The following is a 14,418-nucleotide window of genomic DNA, read 5'->3' as shown; positions in this document are numbered from 1 at the left end:
CCAAGCCAATTATTCATCTATTTTGTCCTATAATACAAGAGCCATGATCTGAAGTCAAATAAAAGGGATATTGCTGCTATATTTTTTTAGGGCATGATTCAATGAGAAAGAGTGGACGGTTTCCTTGATTGAAATAGGTGGGGCCCACTTGAACTGACCATACAACAGCTATTTGTTATAACTGAAAAAAGCTAAACAATAGTATTCATAGCAAATGAATGCATAGAAAAGAATGATGGAAGTGGTGGTTACTTGCTACATAATTTTAGGGGAAATGAAAAATGCATGAACTCAAGATTAAAAAAAAGGATATTTCTGCTAATGTAATTACATTCTTAACCAAAAAGATTAAACTATAATCATCCTCACAAAAGGACAAAGGGTGTTTGTGTCTTTTTTCTTACCAAAAAAAATTGAAAAAGCCTAGGATATTTTAGTAGAAAGTATGATAGTGGTATTCCTTACGTTTCAAACTCAGACACCCAGGTCTGATTATAAATGAGAGAGAGGAAATGAGAACTTGAGAAGGCGTTTCTCTCTGATTTCGGATTTTCTGGGTATGTTCTCATGCATGTAGTTCATTTATCTTATTTTCTCATTGGGTCTGTGATATTTGAGTTTTTGTTCTAAAATTTGCATCTTTTTTTTTATGGAGAGTTCCTTTTGATCGAATTTTACTTGTTTTAAGATGGGTTTTGGTGGAAATAGCTAATAAACACAAAATTTCTCACGCCCACATTTTTAATGCTATGTTTTTCATTTAGTTCATTTATCTGATTTTCTAATTGGGTTTGTGATATCTGGGTTTTTGTTGTAAAAATTGTATCTTTTTGTTTGATTTTTAATACTATGTTAAAGAGAAAAAAGAAAAAGAAATGGTATTTGTAGATGTATTGCATTTGGTACATTTAGTATGTGAGAACATAGCCCAATTAATTCAAATTTTATCCAATTCTATATTGCAGAAAGGGGGTTGGGAACTTGGGATTTTCTGTAGTTGAATTTTGGATAAGAGGGAATTTTTATATTTGATCATTCTTGAGAAAAAAAAATGGATAAAGCTCAAGAATTAGAGTGGTCTGAAGCACAGAAAATCGTAATAAGCGTTGATCTTGTGGCCGCAGCCAAACGGCAGCTGCGTTTTCTTGCCGCAGTTGATAGGAACCGATGTCTCTATGATGGGCCTGTATTGGACAGAGCAATTTACAGGTATATACCACATAATGAGTTATTTATTTGTTGTATAAATCATGGTTATTAGCTGATGTTTCTATCAGAATGCTACTTTTTTCATATTATAATTTTTTCAAGTGAATTGAGGAGGGAGTACTTATCACACGTCTCTACCAATGTTCCTTGCCTTAGAAATTTTAAAGATCACTTTTTAATTTTTAAAGTGCTTGAGAAAACAGAGGGAAAATTTGTGTTTTTGATTGTTTTTTCTCAAGGTTATCAAAATGGTGTTGGGCATGGGTACATGGTTGCCTTGCACTCATTTTTGCTCCAAGATACATGCATATAGCCTCTTACATACAGTTTGAATGTCTCTAATGCGCTCTAGGAAAGAATGGTGGATTTTGATTCCCCAACTGATTATGGGTCTCAATTTTGAGCCCAAACTTAAAATTGATTGTTGGTATCAAATTGGGTTGAATTTTGAGTACAATAATCAGTTTTGGATCTAAAATCAATTCTCAAAATCCAAAAAAAAACAGGGCCTAAGTGAATCAGGAACTGACTGTTGAAATCCTCAATCCGACCTATTGGTGATCCTTTTGAAGTGATTATAATGAAACTATTTTTCTCATGTCGCCATCTCAACCATGAAGGTATTTTAACACCATTACTGTTCAGTATGATGTTGTTCTATATCGTCAGCTGTGGAACTCTTGGTGGCTAATTTTTTTTCTGGGCATTGAGTTACTATATATCTTTCGTTGTTTTTATTGAATAATTATCAACCTGATTGGTTCATGGTTGTACTTCTTTAATGCTGGAAGAAACAACATGTACAGACCAACCTTTTGGTATGTCTTGAATTTCGGGGTTGGATGCCTGCCGCTTGAGTTCTGATTTTTTTTTTTTTTTTGGATGATTATATTTAGGTACAAAACTTTTTGGCTTCCATTGCTCGCCAAACATGCTAAATCTTCGGTTGTGGAAGGCCCTCTCGTTGTACCTCTTGATTGTGAATGGATATGGCATTGTCACAGGCTCAATCCGGTAGGGGTAACCGATGATAATTGTGATTGTTTTTGTGTTTGTTTGTAAGTTTCAATTTATCTCCTTTGCTTTGTCATGTAGGTACAATATAAAGCAGACTGTGAGGAGTTTTATGGGCAGATCCTGGACAACCAGAATGTTGTCTCTCTTATACAAGGCACTTCCAAAGAGAAAACTGTGGAAATTTGGAGACAATTATATCCAGAAGAGCCGTATGAGCTTGACTTTAGCAGTTTACCCTCAGAAAATTGTTTTGAGAAGCTTTCTTTGACAGGAGAAAATATCAAATATGATCTGGTATCTGCTGTTAAGAGGCAGAGCACCTTTTGTTATCAGGTATTTGCCACCACTCGAGTCATTCTTTCTTTTTTTTCTTTTTTCTTTTTCAATCCTAAAATTGTACGACCAAACCGTTCCTCACGGATTTGACTCTTGAAGAACTGTATCTTTTTTTACAGCTTATTTATGGTATTGTTCGCGTAGTTTCAAACTTCCTCAGTTCAGCTGTCTCAATGTTACTTCATAATCATCTCATACTTTTAATAGCATTCTTGGTAAGATAGGGCAAAGGGATAAGGAACTTTCTAAGCTTGAGGACATGTTAATCCATGACATGGCTCATTTGTTCAATATCTGGATCATGTGTCACATTTGTCGTGTATAGCTGCATCTCATAATATCATTCTCTAAATATAAAAATTAAAAAATAATACTTGGCTGAATAAACTGTTCATCTTATCAAAGCTTAAAACACAATATTGTATTATTGTGCATCCAACGCAATCAGAGGGGTAGTTGTCACATTTAGAACCACAAGGGTAGAAGTGTGTGTGTCAGAAACTAGAGGGGGTGTAAATGTAATTTTCACTTCTTTTTATTCATGAACTGAATTTAAGTTTAACATCAATAGCAATTATGAACCAATACCCTGTTTCCTTCTCTACAAAACTGTATGATTGAAGTTGAATCATGAAGAATTTTCTATGGTTTGAATCATGAACTTTTATCTACGGAATAGATTCATATTATTCCTTCTAAATTTGGGATCATTATTCACAGTACTTTAAGACTCAAAATCACTGTCTATAAATTTGGGATCATAATTCACAGCACTTTAACATCGCTGATATAAAATTTGAATTTTTTCCTCAACACTTTTAACTTGGAAATCAGACAATTTTCTAACTATACATAAGCAACATCTCAACATTATCTTTTTTCCCTCTCTCTTCTCTGTTCTATCTTTGTTCTGCTTTCTTATTGACATACAGGAATAATTACATCAAGAGTTCCAGTGGTTCGATTCTTCTCTTGATCATATTTTTTTTTCTGGACAGGTATTGAGACCCAGTATGACTGATGATCTCTTTCTTGAAGAAGCTGTGGGCCGATATAAAGGATTTCTGCATTTAATTAAAAGAAACATGGATAGGTCTATGAGACGCTTCTGTGTACCAACTTATGATATTGATCTAATTTGGCATTCTCACCAGTTGGAACCCATATCTTACTGCAAAGACCTGGTAGAAGCAATTGGGAAAATATTAGAACATGATGATACAGATTCTGATAGAACCAAAGGGAAGAAGCTTGATGTTGGATTTTCTGGAACTACAAAGCAATGGGAAAAAACATTCGGTTGGAGGTATTGGAAGGCAGGGGCTATGCACAGAGGGAATGCACCCTCTCCTGTCACACTCACACCATGGTCATCAATTGACATGGGAAAGGTTGCAATTTTTTCCGGCGAGCATATGAAGGAGCTTCAGCTTTCCCAAGCAAAGGTTGTGGAGGTAGGCTTCTAAAACCATTTTGTTACTTTGATAGAGTTTTCCTTATTACTAATGCTACATTTGTGAAGGAAAAACTTCATTTAGTTTCGTCCTTTTCATCTCGTTGAAAAATTACTAATGCTTCATTTATGAAGAAAAACTTCAATTGGTTTCGTCCTTTTTATCTAGTTGAAAAATTACTAATGCTACATTTATGAAGGAAAAACTTCTTTTAGTTTCGTCCTTTTCATCTCGCTGAATATCAGAGCAGTCTTCTTGAATGTTTTTAGCCTCTTTAATATATATCGGCCACAAATAATGTTTCATTTTTTGTTGCATGAATAAATAAGTGTTGGGAAAATTTGAATAATCTTAAAGCATTCACATTTTTGTTCCAGTCTAGCAAATCTTAGTGTGCATAGTGCATCAGCTTCATAACCTTTTAACTTAGGTTGCAATGAAAGCCCATGACTAGTTTCTTTGAATCGTGGTCTTTTGTTCTTAATTTCTTCTCTTGCAGGTTCATTTGGAGATTGTACGGATACGAAACTTACCAGACGAACACAAGGGCAGTCTCTTTGTCGTTTTTACTAAAAGCCATCCAGATAGTTTCCTCACCACTAGCAGAAAACTGGGTATTTTATCTGAGTCTGGAGAGAAACAGGTAGCTGCTTTTGAGTGTGAACCTACCGGGGAGCTGGTTTTTACACTCATGTCCCATTCACCTCGGAACTTACCCATATCAAGGCCATACAAAACCATGGGGACCACCTCAATATCTCTGCACGGCTTGTTGGAGTCACATTCAGAACTATCAGTTCAGAAATGGTTTGAATTAACCCCCAATTCTGATACTGTGGATTCTAAGCCAATCTCTTTGTACATTGCTATCTCTTTCACTGTACCTGGTCTTGCACAACATGTGCTTCGAATGGTCCAATCACGTCCTTTCTCAGCAAAAACATGTTTTCCACTTCCTGGGAGGGTTCAACAGCTTAGGTGCTGGACACGTGTGGTGGATAACTCTGGCAATGATATCATCACTGTACAAATGAGGTAAGCTCATGCATGCATGTGCACATGCTTCGGGTAACACTTCGAGTTGTTGGAAAGTGAATGGAATGTGCCTCTCAATAGTATTTTGTAGCACTTCTTGAAATATTGAGTTTTTTTCAGATAATTGGTTGCTGGCTTCTTATTTTGTTTTTTCAGGAATTCAGAAAAAGGAGAGGCAAGAAAAAGAGAGGTGATCGGCGTAATAGGATGGTCTGGTGAAACATGTGTATTGGCAGAGTTTGTTGGAACAGGGTGGACTCTAATGGATTCTCAGTGGTTCCTTCACCTTGAGAAGAAATCCAACCAAGATGGACATACCATTGAGCTTAAAGGTAACCGACCGGTAAGCATCTTTGCCATCCAAACTCCGCAATTTTTTGCATGACATTACAATCATCTTTACTGCTTGTAATAGTTCTACACACACCCACACCCACACACTCACTCTCTCTCTCTCTCTCAAATAACTTTGTTGAGATCAATAAAGCATTCATGAATCTATCAAAGTTGATCATCTCTAATGAGGGATATATCTTCCACTGTCAAAAACTTTGATTAGAAATTCAGGTGAGAAGGGGTTCTGGGCTGGGAGCCTGTAAATAGGCTTTCCAACTCTCCAGGTTATAGCTGCCGAGACTGGCACCTCAACTCTTAATTGATCATTGATCACATGAATTCCATTTCTTACTTTGCTTGACATGTTCCTGGAAACACATACATGCTATTTTCAAGGAAGACCTTATTTAAAAAGCATTGATATATTTGCAGTTCATTTTTATGAAATGATATATTGGTTTGTTTTTTCCCTTCAGTTTCTAAATTCAGCAAAAAGTACCATGAATTTCAGACATCCATATTTCAATCCTTGTCTGAACCCAAAGTTTCAGCCAGAAACAGTCTAAAATATTGTTGGGGCACAATTTAGACAAAAGTCAGGTAGTTGAAATTTTGTTTCTGTTTTAATAAAATTGCCATTTAAAAAATACAAATATGAATCAATGAGCTTCCACACTTTTATTTATGATATTCTACACTAAACCATTATTAATTTTGCAAAAATCCTGTAAATTTCTCCTATGGAACCTGAGGCGAGCCAGCTATTATGGTAATTTTGGCTCAAAGAAAGATTTACATGCCTCACATTCTTGTCAGAAAATTCAGTCTTGGGAGCTCAGGGCTCAGGTTTCTCAATTGTTGTTTATCAACAAAAGCTCGGAGAATATACTATGCTTTTGGCTTATAATTATTTTTATGTCTATTCAGGTGAAACTTTTCTCTGGCAGAAAGCTTGAATATGAACCCAAACACTGCGACGGGCAGAAAAATGAAAACAAGTTCATGACTGTAGTTGGATTCTCCACAGAAAATCCATATGGTAAAGCTGTCGCATTGCTTAACTTGAAGTCTGGCCTTCTCAAGGTGCATTTCCTTTCTTTAGTCCAAAACTCCTCATTGATGATTTACTTCTTTCTTTTTTTTCTTTTTTTATGAATGGACTCATTGATGATTTACTATGCTAAAGAATTCAAATTTTCTTGCAAATAGGTCAGCGCAGATTGGTTTGTATTGCCGGGAATTGTGTTGGGATTCTTACTATCGCACGTGTTAAGAAATGAAGGATATAGTAGTGTCATTGCAAATGGAGAAAGTTTCAAGGAGATGGTTGGTCATAATGAGAAAGCCCATGAAGACAATTCAGAAAGTCTGATGTTGCACAATCCCGCTTCGGAAAAGGAGGCAGTGGTAGCGGAGAACGGTAGTGAAGTGGCACCGAATAAGGGTGGGGGTTGTGGTGGCAGCTGTGGAAGTGGCTGCGGTAATAATACAGTACTGAGCGGCGGGTGTGGTGGGTGTGGCAGTGGGTGTGGCGGTGGGTGTGGAAATTTCATTAAGAGCAGTGGCTGTGGTGGGTGTGGTGCAGGATGTGCGAATGGGGTGGCAAGTGGTGGAGGGTGTGGTGGATGTGGAAATGGTGGTGGCTGTGGTGGGTGCGGTGGTGGTGGTGGCTGTGGTGGAGGTCGTTACCACAATGGCTGATCATGCGATAAACATAGTGAGTGCAGTTTCACAAGCGATTGATGCACATGTTGCGTATGTTGTTAGTGATTAAAATCATCAGGTGGTGTCTGTTATAAACTATATATAATAAGGTAAATATGTTGTAGACTAATAAAGGGTGTTTATTATAAACTACATATAATAAGGTGATTATGTTGTGGACTAGTAAAGGAGCTTCTTCTCAGTATAGATGTGGTTGCCTCCTCTTGTATGGAGGTTTTTAAATATAAAAATGTTTGTATAGAGATAATAAGTGCAAGATCCAAAACTTTCTACTGTTATGAAGGATATACTTGTTTCAGTTTGCTCAGTTGTTGGTCTTTCTACCAGTTGTTCAGCTGGGGAGTAGTATTATTGTAGAAAGATTATGTAGTTTATATTGATTTCTGCACGTGGTTTATGTATGAAGTTATGGGCATCTCATTGCCACTCTACTATGGTCGTGCATAATCTGTTGTTTGGTTGTGCTATTGGGGCTTTCGCAGATTGGATAAGCTGTTCTTGGGATTGGCTATCCTGCTCTGATAATTTAATCTTGAAATTATCTTGTCCTCTGTTCACCAGTTTTATTCATGAACAAATGTGAATAGAGGATATCAAGTCTAATCAAGGATAAAATATACTCCAGATTTCTATCCACTGGTAAACAGCCCATTAATATCAAATGTGGGATTTCATGGAACCTTGTTTTCTCCTCTTATTCCCGAAAATAGGGACAGGTGGATTCCTCTTTAGAACTGGAGTTCCACAAGATCGAGGATAGGAGTTCCACGAGATCCTTGTTCCTAGATTTGCTCTCCACAAACGAAACACAAATCTCATTCTTTCTTACCTTAAAAAGTATCAGATGAAAAGTATGCAAATCAGAAGAGGCTCAAAAAATGAATGGTTCTGATCAAAGTACAAGTGCCCCCACTTGTACTTTGTATACTAACAAGCAGCCTCTGTAGAGAATGAAAATCAAGATGGTAAAAAGGAAAGAATTGTGAGCTTTGATGAGAAAGAATTTGTGAAGAATTTGAAGGAAAATATAAGAGAGTTCTTTCATCTGTACTCTTGAATTATTAAGAACGTGTGTACATTCTTCTGTTTATTCTCTATAGAGCTTTATAATTCATTTCCAAGATATTGACAAGGATATTTTGTATCCTATTAAGGTATAAAAGAATAAAAATAAAAAAATCAATATTGGCTGATCTTCCTGATAATGCAACATATTGTATTGATTTGCAAGATTGATATTGACATTTATAGCTTGCCTTGATTTGCATAATGCATCATCCTGCCTTGATTTGCAAGATTGATATTAACATCTATAGCTTACCTTAGATTCCCAATATCCTCGCTCTCCCATTTGGCCATTACAGTCAATTTTGGTTGTATAATAAAGAATTTGCAACAGTAGAGCGAACTCTCATTGCACATCCCTAGTCCAGCAATAAGAAGACACCAGGACCTCGATGAGCATTTCATTCGAACTCTTTCAAATCCATGTTAACATGAAATTAGGGTTTAATCCAAAATTAATTTATTGGATATTAATAAGGGCGATGATATTTTCACCCCCCCCCTGCATTACGCATGCGCCCCCCCTTATGATGTGATTTGACGTCGACGAGCGTTAAATTTGCCCACTTTTCACATCAAATCACGTTACAAGGGGAGAGCATGCGTGATGCAGGGGGAGTGAAATTATCATCTCCCTATTAATAATATGTAATTGCATAATTTATATGTCCAATGATCGGATCTGGCCAAGGAGGCATTGAATCACACCTATGCATGCAATGTTTGATTAAACAATACGAGGAAGAAAATTAAACCTTCTCCAAAGAATCTTTCAATAACTAGAAAGACTGAAGAGAACATGAATTACCATTCAGATATAGAAAGATAAAACAAGGGAAATGCTATCAGCACAACTATGTTTTGTTATTTGCACTGATGCATCTTACCTTTTAGTATCTAAAGAGCTGTCAAAAGGTTATTGTAGTTTCCCAAAATGCTTTTACAAGCCATTTAAAAAAGAAGAGATAAGTTAGGACCATGCAATTATTAAAATATGGTTGTGTTGATATCATTTCCCTAAAACATACTAACTAAATAAACTGAGAGACTATTTCCTCTACTTGTATTGCATAGAAAAAGAGCATTAATTCAAGAGCACTGCTAGCAAAATGGGAATACGTTTTGTCAAGAAAGACAAGGATCAACTAATACAGTGAAAATGACTAAATCGAAGGTCATTTCTACTATTTTCTTTATTTTCTAGACAGGATTCCGTTTTCAAAGTGTTTTCCTTAAATCAATAAGGGATTTGCTTGCGACCATCGCAGAAGGCATTTCACATGCCGTCTGTTGCATGAGAGAGCAGCCACATAGGCTCACTTTTCAACAAATTTTGTCTTATCCATTCAATTCATCTGAGGTGGCTGCACTCTAATGCAACAGTGAAATGCCTTCTTTGATGGTCCCTGGCAAATCCCATTCGACAATGAAGAATAATAAGCAAATGGAAAAGGCATGGGACAGGTTCTCACCAATCTATGTCCAAGTGCATGGTGTTTTTACTTTTTATTTTTCCATTCTATTTAGAGGTGAATTGGAATAGAATGCTGTCATGAGCAAGCCACCAAGTTAGGTAGTGAAGCGGGCTACCAATCAGGGCCTCACAAAAAAAGCAGAAATCTACCCAAAACTCCTCTCTATTAGTGCATCATAAACATAACTGCTATTAAATAAATAAATCAACCCACAAAGATATTAAATAAATACAGAAATCTTTACCCTTTACAAACCCTAATTTGAAATTTGAAATCCTTGATTGCATATTGATATAGCAGATGTGGTGTTTGGTTGATTAATTTCTCATTTAATAGTCAATCTCGAAATCACAAATGAATCCAAAATGGCTGTGTCCTTATGCAACATTTTTCTTCCATCTTCAATGCCCACGTGCCCTTTTTTTTGCTTTCTATCTCTGACCACCCTTTTAACCATTCTTAATAATACCATTGCTTTTTTGGGCTAACATGATTATCTTTTCTCAAGCGTTACGTTTCTTAAAAATCAAATTTTGTCTGGCTTAATGCTCATTCTGGGTGTCTATACTCTTGATTTTTATTCAATATTTGATATTTAGTTTATTGGGTCTTTTGCAGTTTCATGCTAAAGCTGGAGTTTTGATGATTTTTCTCTCACTTGCTCTTGGGCTGATGGGGCGTCAGGTATGATATTTTCCCTTGTTTTTCCTTGAGAAAAAAGTTTATTTTAGTAAATTTTTTTTCCTGTTTTTTGATGGGGATTTTTAGATAAAGTAGGCTTTGTGAATACTCTGATCAGATATGTATTTTTTTTGAAAGATAACTCTGATCAGATATGTTGTAAAAGCTATTAAGAAAATGTGATTTTTTTTTTCTTTTCTTGTTTCAAGCATAAAAAGGAAACCCAGAAACTATTAGTGCAGGAATAAACAGTTAAAAGGTGATTTTTAATTGGTGTGTAATAGATTTTGCTTGTTTCTTCTCAGCTGTTATTGCATCTGGCTTTGTGTTCGCTTCTTTTGTAGCAGATTTTTAGAGAGCTTTTTGCTTATTTGAACAGATTAAAGTATGAATCTTATGAATTTGATCCCCCTATGGTTGTTTGGTGCACTTGTTTGAATTGGGTTTGCTTGATTTAAGCTGTATGAAACAGAAGGGCTTTACTGTATGCAATCCGAGGTCGTTGATGAGTGTTCGATGCTAATTTTCTATGAATCTGAATGCTGGGGGTATCCTATGAGGAAAATTTCCCGGGAAATCTGTTATGTTATCCCTGATGAATGCTGTGGAACTCAGATCTATGATGGGAGCCATATGGTTTTCCATCTAAATCCTTTTTTTTTTTTTTGGAAAGATAAACAAAAATTTAAGCTAGTCCAGACAGAACAGGTCTAAAGGGATAAGCCATCCCTGAATAGAATAAATTAATTACAAGATAAACAGCCCAAACCCAAATCAGTCCTTATCTAGAGACCAGTCATCAAGCCTTAGATTGGAATGGAGTTTCCAATAACCTATTCTTCCCTCTCCACCCCTTATTTAGCCAGTTTGTCTGCTAGTTCATTTGTAGATCTCAACTTGTGCTGAAATTCTGGTTTTATTTTGGAATATAGACATAGGATCTCAGTAATAACTCCTAATTTCCAAGGCTCTGAGTCAGCCACACGATCACATTGGGTGAATCTCCTTCAGTGATTAAGGATCCACATAGAGAGGAAGCGGAAATTCTCAATCCACAACGAAGAGCTCTTTTGTCCGCCTCATTAGAATCACCCTTTCCCTCTGGTTCATTAGAATCAGACTCTACCGCTGGTCCAGAAAAAATCGATAATAAAAGACCATCTGAGTCTCAATAATCTCACTCTCAAATTGCTTGAAAATGCCATTCTTATTTCAACGTGAAGCCTTTGAATTGGATCCCATCTAGTTCATCTCTCATCATCCAATCCTAGTTTCCCAAACTTCTATAACAGTACAACCTTATCCGTTTTGCATCAGATTTGGTATCAAAGCGACATAAAAGAGTTTTCCTTCCATAGATCCGTCATGCATCACTTGATTTGGCAGATCACTTGGAGTTGGTGGTTCATTTTCATCTTTAATGTTGGAAGGTCATTTCCAGACCAATTGTAAATGCACTCCTCTGTTAGAAGGCAATAACGTGCAGTGGAACTTAATTGAAAACTGCCCCTCATTGGTAAATCAATCTTGCATAATTATAGTCTATTTCTGTTATTGTTAGTGATGAAAAAAGACAGCCTCAGAATAATGATTGAACTGGTCATGAGAAGCCAAAAAGGATGCATCCACATATACCATCTCTGTAGGGGATCTAAAGGAAATTGATCACTGGGAACGAAAGAGCATCATCGATTTACCCCACTCTTGGCAAGAAAAATCGGCGTCAGAGTTGTCATCCCTCCCTATGTGCTTAAAAGATATGGGATGCTGGTTGAGATGTCCATAGATTCCTCCAAAACAGGAACTGACCTCCAAGGATGAACCCTCAATGATGGCATCCACCTAATCGCATTCAAAGAATCTCCCTTTATTATCAACGCTCCTTCAAGTGAGGAAACAAATTTTTTTTAGAGCAAATAGGGCCCAAAAAGCCAAGTGTATCACTACCAAATGTTTCTAATAAAAATATAGTGTTTTATGTTTAATATTTTCCAGTTTGGGGTTGGACTTTGTGTTCCTAATCTATTTAGTAGTCTTTAAGTCTAAGCAGGGTATGCTGAAGAGCATTACCACCCACATGATGCAACTCCTTCATTCAAATGGCAACAGCTAACAATATCACTATTATACAGCTAACTATAGAACTATTACGCTGAGAGTTCAAACAGTGGAATGAAGGTCAACATGGAGAATAGGAACTGTTAGGGATATGGTGATAGGGCCAAACTCTTTCCTAGGGTTGGGCAAATGTCAAGATGTTGAAAAAGAACCAGACATGTATTTCTCCTATATGTTTCTGATAAAGGTTATTAAGAGAAGGCAAGTTACTAGATGGATTGGGCTGTTTTGACCAATTGTGTGATTATTAGGAATGTGGTGATAGTGCACAAACTCTTTCCTAGGGATTGGACAATTGTTCGAAAAATACAGAGGTGAGTATTTCTCCTTCTCTTTCTGCTTCTGATAAAAGTTGTTAAGATGAAATATATGACAACACAGGGTTGAGCTATCTTGACTGATTGTGAGGATTCAAAGGTTATTAGCAGCTATGCTGCAGATATGTCTCATTTTGGTTCGAGTTTTGAAATTAGTTCAGATAACCACTCTTGTTCAAGAGTGATATGGGATCAACTAATACTCATTGAGCGATTTGAGATTTGAATATCCAAACTTTGGCCTACTAAGATTGCACCTTCATTGAGCTCCCATCGCACCTTCTCAATCAATCTCTTATATATATGTATGTATGTATTATGGAGAATGCTAATAAGAGAGGCTCTAAGAGGGGCTGGCGAAGCAGAGGCCCAAAGCCCGATTTGCTAGCCATCCGACTATACCACTGAAAGGTGCAGTAGCAAGGAGATAGTGGACTTTCTTTGTTCTCATGGCAGAGTGAGGGTGCTATACATCCACCAATAGAGCCGGCTTTTAGTGAAGATCTGCTCATGCAGCATGAGGCGTGGCAAAATGCGTCTTTGTTCACGAGACCGGTGTTTAAAAACGCGGATGTGATGTGGAACGTGGCCAAGAAAAATCCATGTCGACTCGGCGTGGATGCGGCCAAGAATGCGGTTTGCGTGGTCATAACTCGGGAGAGTCAAAGGAGTTTTTATTGAATCTGTAGGGCAAAACACGGAATGCGGATGTGGTGCAATGCGGAACGTGGCCAAGAAAAATCCTTGTCGACGGTTCGGGGCCTGATCAAAAGAAATCCCGAATGCTCAATGATGTGACGTGGAACGCGGCCAAGAAAAATCCATGTCGACTCGGCACAGACGTGGCCAAGAATACGGTTGACACAGTCATAACTCAGGAGAGTCAAAGGAGTTTTTATCGACTCTGTAGGGCAAAACACGGAATGTAAATGTGGTGTAATGCGGAACGTGGCCAAGAAAAATCCTTGTCGACAGTTCGGGGCCTGACCAAAAGAAATCCTGAATGCTCAATGTAATGGATTTCAAGATCTTCTCCGTAAGCCTGAAAGTGGACGACCAATAGATGTGAAGGGGGCGAGTTCCTTGTCGTGTCAGTGAGTCTTTAAACACTGCATGAGACCACTCTGGTTGTAAATATTGACAACACTGTCTGAGGCAACTAGAAATGCACATCATCCTATACACTTCAGGCAACAGTCAGTATATTTGTCTCCATGTGCCTCCTGGTGACAACTTTCAAGGTTTAATCAATGATGCTGAATCTGTTTTTTATTATTTCTCCCATAGAACCGTAACCATTGTAGACCAAGCTTTCTCTAGCAGAGAAAGGTGTTGAGATGTTGGTCTTTCTGCACTAGAACAAAAACCAATACTGACTATCTCCATGAGCACTTTCCTTCGGCCATCCTTCTATGGATTTTGAACAACATCTTCATTTTTAAGAGGAAAGAACTGATTCTGCTTGTTTTTTTAAGAGGAAACCAATACTGACTATCTCCAAAAACCACTGCTGTTGAAAGGATACCACTGATACTGATTGTTTTTTTAAGAGGAAACCAATACTGACTATCTCCAAAAACCATTGCTGTTGAAAGGATATCACTGATACTGATTGTTTTTTCCTAAAATGTTAATTAATTTTGTTGAAAG

At 37.1% G+C, this 14,418-nt stretch overlaps 1 protein-coding gene across 1 annotated transcript; it reads left to right on the top strand.

Annotated features, from left to right (window-relative positions):
* Positions 1 to 412: 412 nt before the first annotated feature.
* Positions 413 to 7,419, top strand: LOC143876219 (glycine-rich domain-containing protein 2-like). Its single transcript, XM_077377939.1, has 9 exons — positions 413 to 557; positions 966 to 1,209; positions 2,106 to 2,223; positions 2,305 to 2,559; positions 3,561 to 4,016; positions 4,516 to 5,051; positions 5,208 to 5,394; positions 6,315 to 6,470; positions 6,597 to 7,419. The coding sequence occupies exons 2-9, from the start codon at positions 1,052 to 1,054 to the stop codon at positions 7,086 to 7,088; spliced, it is 2,358 nt and encodes a 785-aa protein (XP_077234054.1). The 5' UTR covers positions 413 to 557; positions 966 to 1,051; the 3' UTR covers positions 7,089 to 7,419.
* Positions 7,420 to 14,418: the final 6,999 nt, after the last annotated feature.

This window comes from Tasmannia lanceolata, unplaced genomic scaffold (genome assembly GCF_043159265.1).
Source record: "Tasmannia lanceolata isolate RefF3 unplaced genomic scaffold, GAP_Taslan_0.1 ptg000004l, whole genome shotgun sequence".
NCBI classification, from domain to species: Eukaryota; Viridiplantae; Streptophyta; class Magnoliopsida; order Canellales; family Winteraceae; genus Tasmannia; species Tasmannia lanceolata.
The sequence above is the reverse complement of the archived record's forward strand: the minus strand, read 5'-3'. Positions and strand labels throughout refer to the sequence as shown.

Bases quoted from the DNA above. Each gene is read 5' to 3' on its own strand.
- LOC143876219 (XM_077377939.1), top strand. From the start codon at position 1,052: ATGGATAAAGCTCAAGAATTAGAGTGGTCTGAAGCACAGAAAATCGTA. The intron at 5,395-6,314 runs GTAAGCATCTTT...ATGTCTATTCAG, and splicing joins AGCTTAAAGGTAACCGACCG to GTGAAACTTTTCTCTGGCAG. The intron at 6,471-6,596 runs GTGCATTTCCTT...TCTTGCAAATAG, and splicing joins TGAAGTCTGGCCTTCTCAAG to GTCAGCGCAGATTGGTTTGT.